The sequence below is a fragment of the Etheostoma cragini genome, chromosome 9 (genome assembly GCF_013103735.1).
Source record: "Etheostoma cragini isolate CJK2018 chromosome 9, CSU_Ecrag_1.0, whole genome shotgun sequence".
Taxonomy (NCBI): Eukaryota; Metazoa; Chordata; class Actinopteri; order Perciformes; family Percidae; genus Etheostoma; species Etheostoma cragini.
This window is the reverse complement of record NC_048415.1, coordinates 9440417-9458057: the sequence shown is the minus strand read 5'-3', so window position 1 is coordinate 9458057 and position 17641 is coordinate 9440417. Positions and strand designations below refer to the sequence as shown.

Here is a 17641-nt window from a genome sequence, read left to right as displayed (position 1 = left end):
CACAAATTTAATCCACAATTTCTTCTCCTACTTCTCCTTTAGTGATCACCATTTCCTTCAGTTCATACATTGTTTCCTTGTAGCTTGTAACATTTGAAACATAGCAACACAAATACACCTTTGTTGTGTTTTAAAATGGCAGGATTATAATCCTATGTTGAACATAAGTACTTTCATATTTATTTGTTATGCATGCATACTGTGGTGTCTGAGCCATGTTGGATGATGTGTTGACAGGAATCCGCTTGACACTGTTTCTTGATTATTAAAAGGTTTATTTAAATTGCTATATCCGAGATGTATAAAGAATATACTCACACATGTACAGTATGTGTCATTGGTTACATATAGCATTTGGGCACAACATGTTCTTGTCTTAAACTCACCCTGCCTCAAACCGTGGTTAATGTCAACAGCTGTTGCAAAACGCAAAGAACATCAACACACCTCTGTCGTGCCGCTGGCCGTGCGTGATGACGAGCCCAATAGGCCCTAGCGTGGTGTGTAACGTACATTCCATTGAGAAGAAGAGGGAAAGATGGCGTCCTCTAACAATCCCCGCAAATTTAGCGAGAAAATCGCTTTGCATAATCAGAAACAGGCGGAGGAAACTGCTGCGTTTGAAGAAGTGATGAAAGACCTAAACATCACCAGAGCTGCGCGGGTAAGACCTGCACATCCCGGCTGTTTACGTTTTGTTCCATCGCTGTTTGGCAGCTGTCGACCGCTGCGGAGATAAATCTGGACGTTGGGATGCTAAGTAGCTAAAGTTAAATATTAACGTTCTCAGCTGCATCGGTTCAACACCACCAAATGATGTGTTTACTTTGCCTGTATAAATCATGCCAGCGTTGTTCAGATATAACGAGCTACTCGTGTTCAGCGTTCAACTGTCTTAGCTAGCTTGCTGGAGCTGGGAAAACCGTTAATGTGCACCTGTGCTGGTTTGACCAGTCACTGCCTTCATTTCGTTAGCAAACAAATCGTCTGCCATGTGAACAACCAACATGTTCGGAAAGTCAGCTGCTAGAAACAAAATTGGAGCAATACCTCTGCGAGGGCTTAAGTTAGCATTTTCTAGCCAGTCAGATATTAACCAGCCTTCCCAGCTATGATTCTCCCTGTTAGCCTTTCACTCTTAACGTATAACGTTACCCGTTACATTCACTTCAGATTTGTACCATACCATAGCTTGCTCATTTATTTATTTTACAGTGAGCAAATATCAGACTTGTGGTAAATAACTACAGCTTTAAACAACCCACATACGTCTGTTTCACTGGCTTAATTTCTACAATTTAATGTAGTCAGTGATTGTATGTTCACTTTAAGTCAACTTCGGCAACTTTCTCCTATCAACGGAAAATGCTGCCTTAACCAATAAAGTTGCACTTGCAACAAATGATTTGATACATTAATATAAAAATAATGTATTTCGATAACTCATAATTGAAGTAATGTATTATGTAATAATGACACATGTTTTGGCTTTTTCAAATGTGAGGATTATTTTTGCATTTGTGATGGTTGGTTGTTCAAAACACGCTAAAACTTCACTGTTGGTACGTTTTATAAATTAACACAATTGACTGGTTAATAAAAAACAGAATCACGGATGAAAATGATATAATCACAGCCTTAATTCACTTGTTTCAGAAAATAGTGGCAAATGTCATTTAATGTAAACATACTGTTGAAGTACATGAGATATGTTTAGAGACATAAATTTAAAAGTCACGTAAAACAGAGCAAACATTTTAGAAGCTGGAACAACTGTTTGGATTAATTTACTTAAAACTGAAAGAATTGATTAGTTATCAAGTGTTACCAGAATATGTTCTGGTGATCTATTAAACAATAAATCATCAACTTGTTTAGCTTTATTAACCACAAAACGATAAATGTCTTGTTTCCTGGAAATATTTGGTCTAATTGTTGGGCCAGTTGCTGGAAAATGATGCACTTACCACACGATGCATCAGTGTAAACCTGAGCTATACTGTCATTTACTGCAGGGAAAAAAAACTAAATTAACTAGTCAGTTCTGTGGTCTCTGCCAGATTTATTTGTGTTGCCATCCCAACATCTAACCATTGCATTAGTTCAGATGATTATCAACTTCATTATTGTTGAAGATGACTTCCATCATTGTTTTTGTACCACCATACATGACTTTTGTGACTGGTTTTGTGTTAAGACACGTGGCAAATGTCATCACTGGGTGAGTTACATGGAAAGACTAATTACATCAGCTGTCAGTCAGGTGTCCTTCACATCAGCTGATGAGATTTTTCGATGTTGTCCGCCTCTTGATTGTTCATGAAACAGCCAATCTGCCTGTCTCATCTTGTTTCGTCTGTCAGTGAATGGACTCACTCATCTTTCATCACCACTCTGGACTGGCAGGCATCATTCATTTTTAGCATTACTTTATTTGTGAATCCGATCAATCATTCACTCATGCTTTCATGCAATTTTACTTTGCACAGTTGCAGTTACAGAAGACCCAGTATTTGCAACTAGGGCAGAATCGTGGCCAGTACTATGGAGGCTCACTGCCCAATGTCAATCAGATTGGAAATGGCAACATTGACCTGCCTTTTCAGGTGAGCCCTTAGCCTCTCTCGGCTGGTAAATAAATGGTGTGTTCTCGATCAGTGTACCTTTTCTTAGCTGTTGGCGACAATATTGAACATACAAAGGTTGCAGTTATCTGTAGTATTGGTGAAAGATTGTTTCAAAACAGATAAGTCTGCAGGCTCAGCTTAGTGTAGGATTGTAGTAAAGTGTTCCCAAAATCAGCTGCTGGTCAGAGCTGCAAAGTCCGACCAGGTTTTATTACGGTTCAGGAGCGGGATGAAGCCAGAAGTGTGTAATTTGATGTATACCAGTTCTACCCTGCAGTGTAATTTGGTTCCTAAATTCTAAAGTATATCATTGCTTGTCATGGCTTTCCATCTTAAAATACATTTGCCAACTCAAGCATCAGTATGGGGGGCCCATGGCTTGACTCATTTTTATAATGAAAACATTTGCACCATTAATCCTAAAACATTATACTAAGACATAGCTTTGTGGTAAGCTGTTATGCTGGCCTCATTCACCTGATGTGTTCACCCTAGAACTCGGTACTGGATACCAGCCGGACAACTAGGCACCACGGTTTGGTGGAGCGTGTTTACCGTGACCGGAACCGCATCACCTCTCCTCACCGCCGGCCGCTGTCAGTCGACAAACATGGACGCCAGATATCCTTTTAGTTGTTTATGCAAACGTGATGTTGAGGTTGTTTTAACTGCATTACTTTGAGGCGTGAGCATTACATTCAGAGTGTGCTTGAACCGTGCACCTTCAGTGTGTTGTTGTAATTAAGTTAGCATATTTAGGGACATAACATTTTGCATAGGTTTGAACAGTGTCAACAGATTTCATATGATTTAATACTATTATAGCGTTATAATTTACTTGGAACTCTCTTTACATGTTTTATATATTAGGGCTGGGAATGTATCATGATTTTCTTTTTTTTTTTACGATTTTTAAAATCGTTATTTTACCTAGAATCAAAATTTTTATAACATTTATTTTACCAATATTAAATATAAATATTTCCTGTTCACACGGTACCGCTGAAAGCAACTACATCATATCAGTTTCCAGGAAAACAGGCTAAAAACAGAAAATGCAGAAAATACATGTAATGTACTTCTTTACACATGACAAATTACAAATCATATTGGCACCCATGTATCGTGGCATATTGTGCCAGCCCTAATATACTGTACATTTTATTTTTGTAGTTGGAATGACAAACTTCAATTCTTAATTGGGGATCTAAATTATATGTGGCGCTCCTCCAGCTCTGGCTGTTCATTTACGTTAGCCATGCAATGATATACAGGCAGGGCTAACATGATGACCATGCTTCACAGTCAATAACAGTCTTCTAAAGCTTTTGCACTTTTACCAGTCAAAACAACTGTTTTTGTATTGAAAATCGATTTTTGAATCAAATCTTTAGCCTAAAAATCAATATCGAATCGTGACATTTCCTGAGTAGTGCACCCCTAGTACGTGTACACTAGGGCTAACGCATAACAAAAACCACCAGATGTGGTGATGGAAAGAGATTATCAGCAATAGCTCTGCCTTGTTCAACAGATTTTGAACAAAGGGTGAAGCAAATTGTTTGTTTAACTGCATGTAGCCTGATATTCAATCATACAATGAATTGCTACACTCCTGTTGACAAGATTATTCCTAGAAATGTATTAGGTGACAAGACATTGATGCCTTTTTCAAAGTACCAATTGGATCCCAGTAACACTTGCGTGTGGCCATTTATTATGCATTAGGTCGAATCAGCGGACAGACATGAAAGTTTGGATTAGCTGAGATGCATTTATAATCTCCTCTACTTTATCTGCCTTAACTAAATTCACATTGACAGCTGTCCTTACAGCTCAGTTTACCTCTCCCCACCGCCAGACACTAGCTGGAGAAGGTAAGCCACCGCCCCTTGTCCATTTGCTAAAGTGATAACTGGGACACAACCGGATACAGCTCAATTACAAAAATGTAATTACATGACTGGACATTCGTACTGGTGCAGAGATACACAGAGAAGGCCACATATTGAGCTGTATGATGTCAAATAATGGTCTGATTAGAATCTGTAACAGAATGTGGTTCTTCATGAATGTGATGCTGTAGAACTGGCTGTCTGCCAGTATTCAGGCAGTGATTTTGCTGACATCTCCTCTTTCTAACACATACAGGACAAATTCGGACTCTGCCTTACACCAGAGCGCCATGAATCCAAAGCCCCAGGAGGTATTTGCAGGGGGATCACAGGAGCTGCAGCCTAAACGAGGTAATAGAAGATCCAGTTACAAAGTCACAGAGCCACTTTTATTTATTAATGTGCAATGTACTGATGCAGGCCACAAACCTTAAATGACATCAGAGTGTTGATGTCACAAAGAAGTAGATCTAGACGCTTAATAAAATAATTATGCCGTAAATGGATACTGCTCTCAGGCAAAGAACTGCTTTAGCATGCTGCTACAGTACTCGGTAGAGAAGTCACATCTTTGAATAGAGCTGACCCGGGATGGTTTAGAGAGGACGATCAATAATTCACTGATTATCCATGGATTAGGTCTTTTTATGTGTGAGGCTCTTGTATAATGAAGCCAAGATTGGCTGGCATCCACTTAGTCTGTCTAGTGGTCACCTTGCTATTTTTAGACACTCAGGAATCTATTGCACAGCACTATATCCTGCTTGACTGGCTGGGATATTGATGACTAATTTCTTACACTGATTGTTATGCATTTTGTCATAGCAAAGCAACTGTGTCTTGCTGTTTCACTAATTAGTATTGCTGCTAACAGTGCCTGGGACGGAGAATTCAGAGTCAAATGCAGACAAGGATGCGCAAGAACAGTTGTGGGATGGCGAGAAGGTACTGACCAGAAAAAGGAAGGGCTAACAAGGTGTGCACTATTTATGGTACTTGTGAACCGCGTCAGATTTACAGCTCAATATTATGTTTTCTACTCAGGATGATTCATCAAAGCCCAACGCATGTGATGTCCCGGGAATCAAGTGAGTGTTATTCTTTATAGTACAACACCACTGAGGCACACAGTGAGGGAAAATAAGTATTTGAACACCCTGTTATTTTGCAAGTTCTCCCACTTAAAAATCATGGTGGGGTCTGAAATTGTCATGGTAGGTGCGTGTCCACTGGGCCACATAATCTTAAAGAAAAAAAATCCAGAAATCACAATGTATGATTTTTAAAAAAACTGTTTATTTGTATGATACAGCTGCAAATAAGTATTTGCACACCTGAGAAAATCAATGTTAATATTTGGTACAGTAGCCTTTGTTTGCAATTACAGAGGTCAAACGTTTCCTGTAGTTTGACACACTGCAGAAGGGATTTTGGTCCACTTCTCTACACAGATCTTCTCTAGATCAGTCGGGTTTCTGGGCTGTTGTTGAGAAACACAGAGTTTGAGCTCCCTCCAAAGATTCTCTATTGGGTTTAGTTCTGGAGACTGGCTAGGCCACGCCAGAACCTTGATATGCTTCTTACAGAGCCACTCCTCGGTTATTCCGGCAGTGTGCTTCGGGTCATTGTCATGTTGGAAGACCCAGCCTCAACCCATCTTCAACGCTCTAACTAAGGGGAGGAGGTTGTTCCCCAAAATCTCGCAATACATGGCCCTGGCCCTGGTGCAGTCGCCCTGTCCAGTGTGCAGGAAAAAACAAAACCAAAGCATGATGCTACCACCCCCATGATTCACAGTAGGGATGGTGTTCTTGGGATGGTACTCATCAGTCTTCTTCCTCCAAACACGGTTGGTGGAATTATGACCCAAAAGTTCTACTTTGGTCTCATCTGACCACATGACTTTCTCCCATGACTCCTCTGGATGATCCAAATGGTCATTGGCAAACTTAAGACGAGCCTTGACATGTGCTGGTTTAAGCAGGGGGACCTTCCGTGCCATGAATGATTTCAAACCATAACGTGTATTACCTCTTAGTGTATTACCAACAGTACCCTTGGAAACGGTGGTCCCAGCTCTTTTCAAGTCATCGACCAGCTCCTCCCGTGTAGTTCTGGGCTGATTTCTCACCTTTCTTAGAATCACTGAGACCCAACAAGGTGAGATCTTGAATGGAGCCCCAGTCCGAGTGAGATTGACAGTCATGTTTAGCTTCTTCCATTTTCTAATGATTGCTCCAACAGTGGAGCTTTTTTTCACCAAGCTGCTTGGCAATTTTCCCGTAGCCCTTTCCAGCCTTGTGGAGGTGTACAATTTTGTCTCTAGTGTCTTTGGACAGGTCTTTGACCTTGGCCATGTTAGTAGTTGAATTCTTACTGATTGTATGGGGTGGACAGGTGTCTTAATGCAGCTAAAGACCTCAAACAGGTACGTCTAATTTAGGATAATAAATGGAGTGGAGGTGGACAGTTTGAAGGCAGACTAACAGGTCTTTGAGGGTCAGAATTGTAGCTGATAGACAGGTGATCAAATACTTATTTGCAGCTGTATCATCCAAATAAATAGTTAAAAAATCATACATTGTGATTTCTGGATTTTTTTTCTTCAGATTATGTCTCTCACAGTGGACATGTACCTACGATGACAATTTCAGACCCCTCAATGATTTCTAAGTGGGAGAACTTGCAAAATAGCAGGGTGTTAAAATACTTATTTTCCTCACTGTAGCACCCGGTCAGTCACACAGCCATACATAAGTCATACTGTAAGTGCGCTGATACAGGACAGCTGGTCCAGGTAGACCACACACATGCTGAAAAAGCACTTTAACATGTTGCCTCTAGTGCTATAGGAAAGTCATTATGGTGGTAATGGTACATTTAATGTAAGTCTTTAATTTTTATTCTATTGGTATTTTACTTCTTTTTTTACCTGCTAATTATACTGTTTGGGTCTTTTAACACTTGTATCAAGTAAATCACTTTGTGACTGTCTGTGAAAGGTGCTATATAAAATACACTAATAATAATAATAATAATAATAATAATAATAATAATAATAATAATAGATAAACATCCAAGTAAAAACCCAAAGGGTGCCGATAGGGGTAAGACCGTTATTCAGGCATAGTAGCCAGACGTATGATGACATGGGGAGTAGCTTTTCTTCGTCTGACTGAACCTGTGTTTTTTTAGTATATTTCCATCACCAGACCAGGAGTTGAACCCGTCCGTGCTCCCAGCTGCACACAACACTGGTGGTTCGCTGCCTGACCTGACCAACATCCAGTTCCCTCCTCCACTGTCCACCCCACTGGACCCTGAGGACACCGTGGCCTTTCCCTCCCTCAGCTCGTCCAACAGCACGGGCAGCCTGACCACAAACCTGACCCACCTGGGCATCAGTGCTGCCAGCCATGGTAATGTTACTTGACTACTCAAACAGTAAAACTTTCCACACCTAAATGTACGTCAGCTGAGGACGTTGGAGCCTTTAAACGTCAACAGAGAACCGGCAGGGAGGGGCATAAAAATGTACAGGCATCAAAATATTTTATCGGGTCTTTCCTTTCACATTTCAACTGCACACTTAATTGTCAAGTTGTTTGAAAGTTTAGTAGATGGAAAAATAATTTTCATTCATTCATTCATTCAAATTTTGGTTTATTGTGGCTCTAATATAGCAGCTTTTAGGTCTTATTGCAACATCTTTTGTTGACAGAGCTGAACATCTTTAACTTTGTGTTTTTGCAGTTTGTACTGTATGTATTTGTTCAAAACTACAATTAATTAATATTTAGCTTTGTTGGAGGTCTATGCATGAAGAGTTGTCAGTCTTCTTTCTGCTGCTGGTTTTGTTTTTACTTTTGTAGCACATACTTGGTTTGATTTGAGTGGGAAATAAGGAAACCCTTCATGTCTACTATTGTTTTTGTTTTTTGCTCGCCAGGGATCCCCACCTCTTCTCAGCCCACCATGACTGTGACGGCACAGCGCCGGCAACCACCCGTGGTGCCACTCAGCCTCACCTCTGATCTCAATCTCCAACAGTCCCCACAGCAGCTTTCCCCCACCCTCTCCTCACCTGTTAACATCTCGCAGGTAAGGCTGCTCGGCTAACTTAAAAGTCCCATGACATGGTGCTCTTTGGATGCTTTTATATAGACCTTAGTTGTACCCTAATACTGTATCTGAAGTTTCTTTTATATAGACCTTAGTGGTCCCCTAATACTGTATCTGAAGTTTCTTTTATATAGACATTAGTGGTCCCCTAATACTGTATCTGAAGTCTCTTTTGTATAGACCTTAGTGGTCCCCTAATACTTTATCTGAAGTCTCTTTCCAAAAATTCAGCCATTGTGCCAAATTAAAGCCACTAGAGCCAGTCCCAATGGAGACTATGTCTCAACTGTCACTTGTCACAACATGTTACTTGCCACTTCAGGTGACTAAAATGAGACTGCTGCTATTTAAACCCCGATCTAATATAAAATAATGACCTAATAAGGGGCAAGATTCCAGATTGGCCCATCTGAATTTTCATTTTATCAAAACTAAAGCAGGATACCTGGGCTCGTTTTACACCTATTGCCATTTCTAGCCACTGGGGAACCATAGGCAAGCTGGGGGAACGCATATTAATGTTAAAAAACCTAATAAAGTGAAATTTTCATGCCATGGGACCTTTTTTTTAAAGTTTTGGTGTGTAAGGTTTTGTTTGGATTTTATCCCCATCCAGCTGGCTAAAGAGCCAACAAATGCCTATTTTTAGTATGTCTCCACACTATTAGATATTTTGCATAAAATGTGCTATGTGCTTTTATAATAATGGAACAGTCAAACTCCATGCTTGAGCAACCTGTCGCTGGGAGGAAAAAGAGCTGAAATTACATTCAAATAATCCTCCAGTAAATTCCACAAATGACTTTTTATTAGGGCGGCACGATAAGAGGAATTGTGATAATTTTGACTGATGTTGCGTTTGCGATATGTTTTACGAAATTGGGGGGATTAATCTTTTTTGTATCGTTATTCTCATTTTCATTGAAAACCCTTCAAATTAAAAGGATTATATTGTGAGGATCTGTACCAAACAAAGATTTTTTTCTGTAGTATGTAGGATACAATTTGAAGGCTCGGACGTCTCCCACAATACTTAATTCAGAATAGTTTGACACAAATTTAGGCTTTAACAAATATTACGCCCCCCTGCGATTTTGATTTTGCACTAGTCTGTATTGGGATTTTGATAAAATTGTGATTGATTGTGCAGCCCTACTTTTATGGGACAAGTCTAAACAGAGTCTATGTGGGTCTTTCCTCAGGTCGTGCCAACAGAGTCGTTGACCCTGGAGCAGCAGCTCTCTCAGTTCCCACTGTTCAACCAGTTGACGGCCCAGGCCCAGGCTCAGCTGCTCAGTGAGCTCCAGAAGCAGCAGCAGGTCCTGCCGCAGGGCATCCAGCTCATCACCTTGCCAACTCTGGCCTCCCCTGGTACCACTGCAAGCAGCCCCTCCCCAGACAGCCAAAGCCAGACCACCGCCAGCATCAGTATTGGCTCGGTAGGAAACCTGGAAGTGAAAGCAAAGGAATTTTTATGTAAAATAATTTGATGAAATGACTGGAACCATTTTGCTTATTCCTAAGCTTCTATTAATTTTGCCTCTCTGTTCTTCAGCTACACAGAACACATCCCAGTAAATATCTTCACATCCTTTTTATAATACTGGGCTTTGACACAGATTTGTCATTTTATAGAATAACTCGACGTTATGAGAAATGTCTTTACTCTTGACCACCTGATAATTATGTCTCTTTACTTCAGTTACCTTTTAAAGCAGAGCTTTTTATTACTTGTGCCATGTTCACTTTATGGAAGATTCCTGCGAATCCTTTAAAGCTGACTAATTCCACTCACTATTTAGCATTTGCCATTGTTGTGTCAGCTTATGGGTGGGTTAATTTTCAGATGTAGTTGGTTGAATGTGTGTATACTGAAGAATGACATGGGCTTATATAATATAAAATACAGATTTAAACCACTTTAACTTAACCATTTAATTAGAGTTGGGCTTGCAAATGTTACTATTCCACAATAACACTTTCCAGAAGTATAGACAAAACAGCATTGTTCCACAATTCATCTGGGTTGATTAGTCAAATTTCCCACCTATACACACACTAAACCTAATGAGCAGATCTGAGGCTGCTACCCTCTCACAACCTGTCCTTTTAGGCTACGTTCACACCGCAAGTCTTAATTCTGATTTAGATTTTTGATTTTTTTTCACTTCTATCCAACTTTTTGTTTGTTCACATTACCTTTTTTAAAATGTGGCCTATTTCAGATTCCAGTGAAAACAGTTTGCGGTTTCGAACAATGACATCATACGCAGCACGCTGCTGAACTAAAATTAGAGAGGTTGGGAGGAAGTAAGCATTTTTGCTTTTAATTTCAAATGTTTTTGTAATGGCAGCCGTAACATTAATGAGCAGGTACTTAGGAGGACTAGCCTGACAAGCCAGACCCACATGAAGATGTTGAGTATGGGAACTCACTATTGGCAGGGCTCAATCCGAGGGTTGGGATTAACGGTTGTCTTTTAAATTCCCTCTGCACACAATAGAATAGCGCTGCAACCAACAACAGCAACGCTAGTTGATAGATTAAACTTTTGCCATATCGGGCCACAAAATTCCGAACACGTCTTCCTTTTTCAAGAAAGACTTTAGTGCTTAACCCTTAAGTCTTCCAGGGTTACAGTCAAAGCCTATTCGAAAGACAGTCTTCTTTGTTTTCAAGTAGCAGAAATTCACGTGGAACTGTCACAACTCTGCCGTCATTACGTCAAGCCTTGCCCACCGACTTTATATAAGATGTGATAGGCCTGTCCAAAATTTGTTTTTTCCAGCTCGCAAGCCAACGCAGAGTGTCTAGACTGACCATTGCTGCCATTAGGTAGCATCTCAATTTCTAGCCTAGAGGAGGAAAAGAATGAAGAGAAAAAGATGCTAATTGGCTATTTTGGCCTTTTTGCTGAGTTATGGCTGCAAATTCAATACAGGGTCTAGAGGTCTGTGTGACCAGACAACCGTTTTGCACGTCAGGATCAGTATGGTCCTCCACCAGTTTCCTCTGGCTTTGCCCTGCCCAGGCATAGTTCACCATCTTTCGGGTCCAATTGCACGTGCGCACACTCCACCTCCCCGACGGTGTGGGTGAGACGGGCAAGTGGTGCGCCCACGCCAGAGGGACCGGGGTCCTACGTCAGTCGGCGTGCTCCGGCCCACACTTTCATTGCGTCTGTGTTACAAGACGGGTCGGGTGGGTTGCTGACATCGCCGCAGACCCCTGACGCCTTTCACGTGGCAGATTCCCCCCCGGTTGACAGCCGCACCGGGAGCAAGGGGGTCCCGTGGCTCCCCATGGGGAGAGAGGGCGCTGCTATGGTTATTGATGTAAAAGTTGCCTCAAATCCACCTTGGTGGTTCACACTGCGGCCGCCTTGAAAAAAATTCCACCTGGGTCTGATTCAGGACCACATATGGATGTGGCCTAAATCTGATTTGAAAAAAATTTGATCTGGGCTAGATTTAAGTGCTCACACTAAGTCGGATTTGGATTTTGGCCACTTTTGCCTGCAGTCTGAACGTAGCCTTAGATTTGTGTGTGACAGCCATGAAGTTTAGTGCTAGCTAACCTTCTTCCCTCCAACAGTACCGCAATCAGACTGGCTCACCAGCCACTCAGTCTCCAACCTCCCCAGGCTCCAATCAAGGCTTCTCCCCCGGCGGCTCGCCTCAAGTAAGGGCCCACCCACCGAGCTAGCTGCTGTTTGGGGAAGGGCTTTGCGCCTGGGGGAAAGCTAATGATAGAGGAGTTCAGGCTGCTTTTCATCCTCTGTATCAGCAGTTAACCACTCATGGTGTCAACCGCTGCATCAACTCATTTCTTCATTACCACTGTTCACTGTGTGCATGTGACAACATGGCGACAGTTTGTTGATGGAGGCCCTGACCTATTTTTACACTTAAAATGTTAATCTTTCTGCGAGCAAAATCCAAGACTTTTAAGTATGCACCACATTAAACTGAAATACTTGACTCATAAAGATGAGCTGCAATGTCACGATGAGGAGTCTGAGAATGTTTGCCTCCCTTTTGTTACAAATAGACCAATAATAATGCTCTTTACTGTGATGAAAGAGAAAATATTTCTAAATGGCATTCTAAAGCACTGGAAATTATGAAGAATACTAGCTGTTCATTTAAATTTTCAACTCTGCTGCAACACATTCACACAAAAAAGGCTCCTGCCCATAAACTGCAACATTGTTATTGTGAGACCTAATTCCCATCATTCAGACTTGATGACATTAGCCATTTGTATTTGGTGGGTCAAAAACTTCCTGAGTTGCTAGTTGAAGCCCAGAGCCAAACTCAGTTTACATCTGCTGTTCATATACACACAAACACAACGCTCCGTTGGGAAAGTCATCGGAGCTTTATCTCAACTTCACTCAAACGTTTGGCAGAAAGGCAAAGACAGCTTGCATGTGTTTTAATAATAAACTTTGTGTTAAGTGTTTTTCAAGGTGCAAGGCCACATCGAGAAAAGCAATTACTTTATCAATGGCAACGTTGAACCAAAATGTATTTGAAATGACTACATATATTTTAACAGATAATTTAGTTAAAGGTGCCCTGTGGAGTTTTCTTGTAAACAAACAAAAGTTAGGTTTACATTCAATGTTACTCAAAAGACATTGTGTATTTATTTTTTTGCAAACTAACAAACGTGTAGAATTAATTTCCCCAGATTTTGTAGGTATTTTAAATCAAACGTTGGTTTTCTCCATGTTTCGGAGCTTGCAGTCTTCACTGTCTTGTGCCGGTGCCTTGCTGCCTATCTTGACTTGTTACCGGCACTTGTACATCGGTGTAATAGAGTGAAGCTATTGGCAGGAAAGTGCATCGCGTCCTGTGTACAGTACGTCCTCTTGAGCAAGATAACAAAATGGGAACCCAATTTTTAGAAAACTGCTCTATAGCTCTACTAGAAGTCAAAACCTCCACAGGGAACCTTAAAAAGTGAGAACCAGCTAAGTATAAAAGGTAAAGCAAAAAAGGTTGAAAGTTTATTTTGAAAAAGAGTGTATAGACCCTTCTAAATTCTTGGCTTCTGTGCACTGATTAAGTCACCTTTTGAAAGCTAATCACACAGTAATGGTGCTTTTCTCACTGCAAGACTATTTTCAAGGTAAATTCCAGTATCTCCAATCTCCACCCTGTTGGTGAGAATTAGGAAACGCTGACTCAGTTTACAGGTCCTACGACTTTCCAAAAAAAGTAATTCTAAGAGAAATCATCTCAAACACTTTGTGAGAAGAGTGGATCCAATACAGCAGGTGATTGCGTCAGCCTGCAAGTTGCTGTACTGACTGTGGATACTCTACGCAGTTGCGTAGTTCAGTATAACAGTTGCTCAAAATGTGCTTGAAACGATTTCTCTTGAACTGTAGCTGTTTGCAAAGCTGTTGAAGTTGTTTCTACATTGGTCAACTCGCCACAGCAGAGGACAAAAATATCAGAATAACACTCAGGTGGACAACACCAGAATTTCCCTTTTTTAACAATGTGAATTGTGTTTGTGTCCTAGTGAACAGGGCTGTCGCGGTGTCCTTTTAACGGGACGGGGAAAACCGCTACATCTTCGTAACTCTATTTCATGTCTTAGTATTTTGGGATTTTTATTTTTGTCATTTTAGAATTATTAGGTGTTACAGAGCATTTCTTTTTAATTTTTTTTCTAGTGTTTCACCAGCCTCCTCTTTTTTTGTCTCTGAACCGCGACAGCCCTGATCATGACCACCATTTGCTTTGGTCGCGGCCCAGTCTGACAGTTGTGTTTTGCTTGTGTTTTCTGTTATTCCATCGCTGAATTGTCTGCTCGTGGGCCCGGATAACTCGCCTTCTGGCTAATTCTGCTTTTGTGTTTTAATTGTAGCTGCTTTGTTATGTATTTTTACGGCTTACTTCTCTTCCTCCAGCACATTCCCTTGGTGGGCAGTATATTTGGCGACTCCTTCTATGATCAGCAGTTGGCATTAAGGCAGACCAATGCCCTTTCTCACCAGGTGAAACCGAGCACACAAACAGAAAGAAGCCATGACACAATGTTTTCCTCAGACAGTCCCTGACTCTTACAATTCTGTTTAGCTGGAGCAGTTCAACATGATCGAGAACCCCATCAGCTCCACCAGCCTTTTCAGCCAGTGCTCCACCCTTAACTACACACAGGCAGCCATGATGGGCCTCACCGGGAGCAGCCTACAGGACTCGCAGCAACTCGGCTACAGTAGCCATGGCAACATCCCCAACATCATCCTAACAGGTAGCGACACCACAAGTCCATCAGGTTCACTTTTACCTTTTATTATATTTGTGTTTGAAATGTTTAAAGTTATGAAATACCTGGACAATTAAGTATTATTTGGGCTTGGATTCACCACACTGTATGCTATGCTGCTGCTGCTGCTGCGCCACACGTTGCATTAAATCGAAGAATGCTTGTGGTGATTGACAGCAAGCAATTCATCAGTCATGTATTTTTGTAGATCTTGGTACAAAAAGGACCGAATGGGTTTACTAATTCTTTGGATTTAGTTTTTTTCTTGACACATTAAATAAGTTGTAATCAAGTAACGGCTTGATTACAAAAATGAAAATATTTTATGTGTAACTAGTACACCATGCTAGTTACAGTTGAAAATACAAAATACCTCCTTAACGTTAGTTTTTAAATTTGTGGAAAAATGCTCCCATGCTTTTTGCCAAACGTGCATTTTGTTTCCCAGATGTCAGTAGCTACTTCTTTCTCTGATGTCACGTATCTCAGTCACAGGGGAGTCTCCGCCGAGCCTCTCCAAAGAGCTGACCAACTCTCTGGCGGGTGTTGGTGATGTCAGCTTCGACGCAGACTCTCAGTTCCCTCTGGACGAGCTGAAGATTGACCCGCTCACCCTGGACGGACTGCACATGCTCAATGACCCTGACATGGTGCTTGCCGACTCCGCCACCGAGGACACGTTCAGGATGGACAGGCTGTAACATGAGAGGCGAAGTGTGACCGAGAACAAGAAGAAAAAACACACTAACTCGCGAATGAAGAGAAGCAAAGGGCCTGATGAACCCGCTCCCTCGTTGCATGGCCGTCCAGCTGTCCGACCTCACCCTCGACTCCGTGAAGCCCTTTGAAACGATACGCCAACTAAAAAGACAACAGGGAAAAAGACATCCAGTGGCTTGCCGGGGGAATGGCCTCGCTGTTTTGAATGAGATTTGTCGCTCGGCGCTTTGTCTCGCTAGCCTGCTGTGTTTACAGTGTACCATTACATGCCACATATATTCCAAAAATGCACATTTGACAATTTTCTTTTTCTTTCTTTTCATATCCACTTTATTATTTGTTTTGTTGATATTTGCTTGTAGCAGGAAGCTGCTAGGACATTGGGCTAAACCGTACTCATTATATTGGCTGTGTTAAAAAAAAAAAACAGAAAAAGAAAAACATTGCACAGCCCTGCAATCAAATGAATCCGTTTTCCCATCGTGCCGTAACGGCTTTCTATTTTACACTCAAAGCTTTATTTTTGACAACCAAATTTTATTTTCATCATGTACTGTATGTTTTGATGCTTTATGTATTTACATGTTTTATTTATTTTGTTAAAGATTTTATATTCCATTTCATAATTTAAATTTGATGCCAAAATGCTCTCTGTAGGCATAATGTAAAATTGCACTGATGTAATTTGTGTCTATTTATTAATTACTAACATATTTATGTGTTTGTTAAGCTACTTGGTTAATGAAGGAGTCCAAAACCTCCCCATAGTTGCTCTTTGGTGTTGGATGTGCCGTTCTCTGATGAAGGATGTGGTAGACGTTGCCATGCTGCAGCCCAACGCTCAAATCTCAATATCATAGTTTTTAGCACAGCTCCAGAAAAAGCTGCGGGATCCAGAAATGGGTTGGTTTCATGTCCTATGAACTAACCTTTTCTGAGAGAAATCTTCAGGTATTTCTATTTAACTAGAAAGCAAGAAAAATGCGCCCAAATTAATTTTCTGCCAGTGAAAAGCCAATATATATATATATATATATATATAAATATATATCCGGACTGAACTTCTTTTCAGTGAAGGGAGCCGTCTGTTTTTAAACACTAAAATCTTAAATCTTTTTAAGTCTTCACTGTGAAATCACCTGATTTTGCCTTACATGAGTATTCTATTGTTCTACTTAAGTGTCTAATGTGACAACGTATTTTCGTAATTTACTGTAACATTTTCTTGTATTTTGAGAGGAACTTAACTTTTGGTCAGTGATATTTGTGGTTATGTTGTGTAAGGTTTGACAAATCAATGTACTGTATTTTGTATTGGTACAGTTTATAGCCAAATTGTTGATGTTTTTTAAAGTGGGGCAAAAAACGGGAAAAAAAACAAAATCAAAGGATGGGTTTAAAGTGTTTGAGAAGGAGTGCAATTATGGGGAGGCTTTTTGCTCTTTGACAGGGAAGCTCTAACTAAAAGGCTACTTTGCCACAGAGGTCATCAAAAACAAAAGTATCATGCAAAGTGTAGGAATTTTGATGGTTGAATGGTTGTTTCATATAATGCAAACTTGCAAGTTCAGAGATTGACATATTTTAATTGAATGTCTGTTTACTCCATTGTGTAAACAGATGAGGGGGGTCTGTTGAAGAAAAGTGAGTTATCGCTGTTTGGCAGAAACCGCGTATTTTCTTTTTTTTTTCTTTTTTTTTTTTTATATAAATTCATGCACGGTACTGGTCACCCTTTACGTCTGTCGGTGGGTTTTACAAATCCTTAAACTGTAACTAGACGATACAGTCTAAAAGTGTTTATGCCACCTTCACAACTGAAAAATGTTTACATAAGTTTCATCTGAAAATGTACTGTACATATTAATATATCTGACTGCATCCAATCGCTGTTGCCAAAATGTGTCAAGCAAATTGTGTCAAAGTTCAATCTGCCATGGCCTTTTGTCAGAGTTTCCCTGAGAGAGGTGTGCTTAGGTCTGTGGGATCAT

General features: G+C 40.7%; 1 protein-coding gene across 4 annotated transcripts; it reads left to right on the top strand.

Moving 5' to 3' along the window:
• Positions 1-471: 471 nt before the first annotated feature.
• On the top strand, positions 472-16077 carry crtc1b (CREB regulated transcription coactivator 1b). 4 transcript variants are annotated; one of them, XM_034881365.1, is made up of 14 exons: positions 472-664; positions 2490-2606; positions 3123-3248; positions 4443-4504; positions 4779-4873; positions 5382-5467; positions 5567-5610; positions 7718-7941; positions 8472-8623; positions 9847-10083; positions 12240-12326; positions 14572-14658; positions 14741-14915; positions 15379-15492. In XM_034881365.1, the coding sequence occupies exons 1-14, from the start codon at positions 539-541 to the stop codon at positions 15402-15404; spliced, it is 1644 nt and encodes a 547-aa protein (XP_034737256.1). In that variant the 5' UTR covers positions 472-538; the 3' UTR covers positions 15405-15492. The 4 variants fall into 4 exon arrangements, with proteins under 4 accessions (XP_034737256.1, XP_034737254.1, XP_034737253.1 ...); XM_034881363.1 differs by having other exon boundaries at positions 474-664; positions 5397-5467; positions 15420-16077; XM_034881362.1 differs by having other exon boundaries at positions 474-664; positions 15420-16077.
• Positions 16078-17641: the final 1564 nt, after the last annotated feature.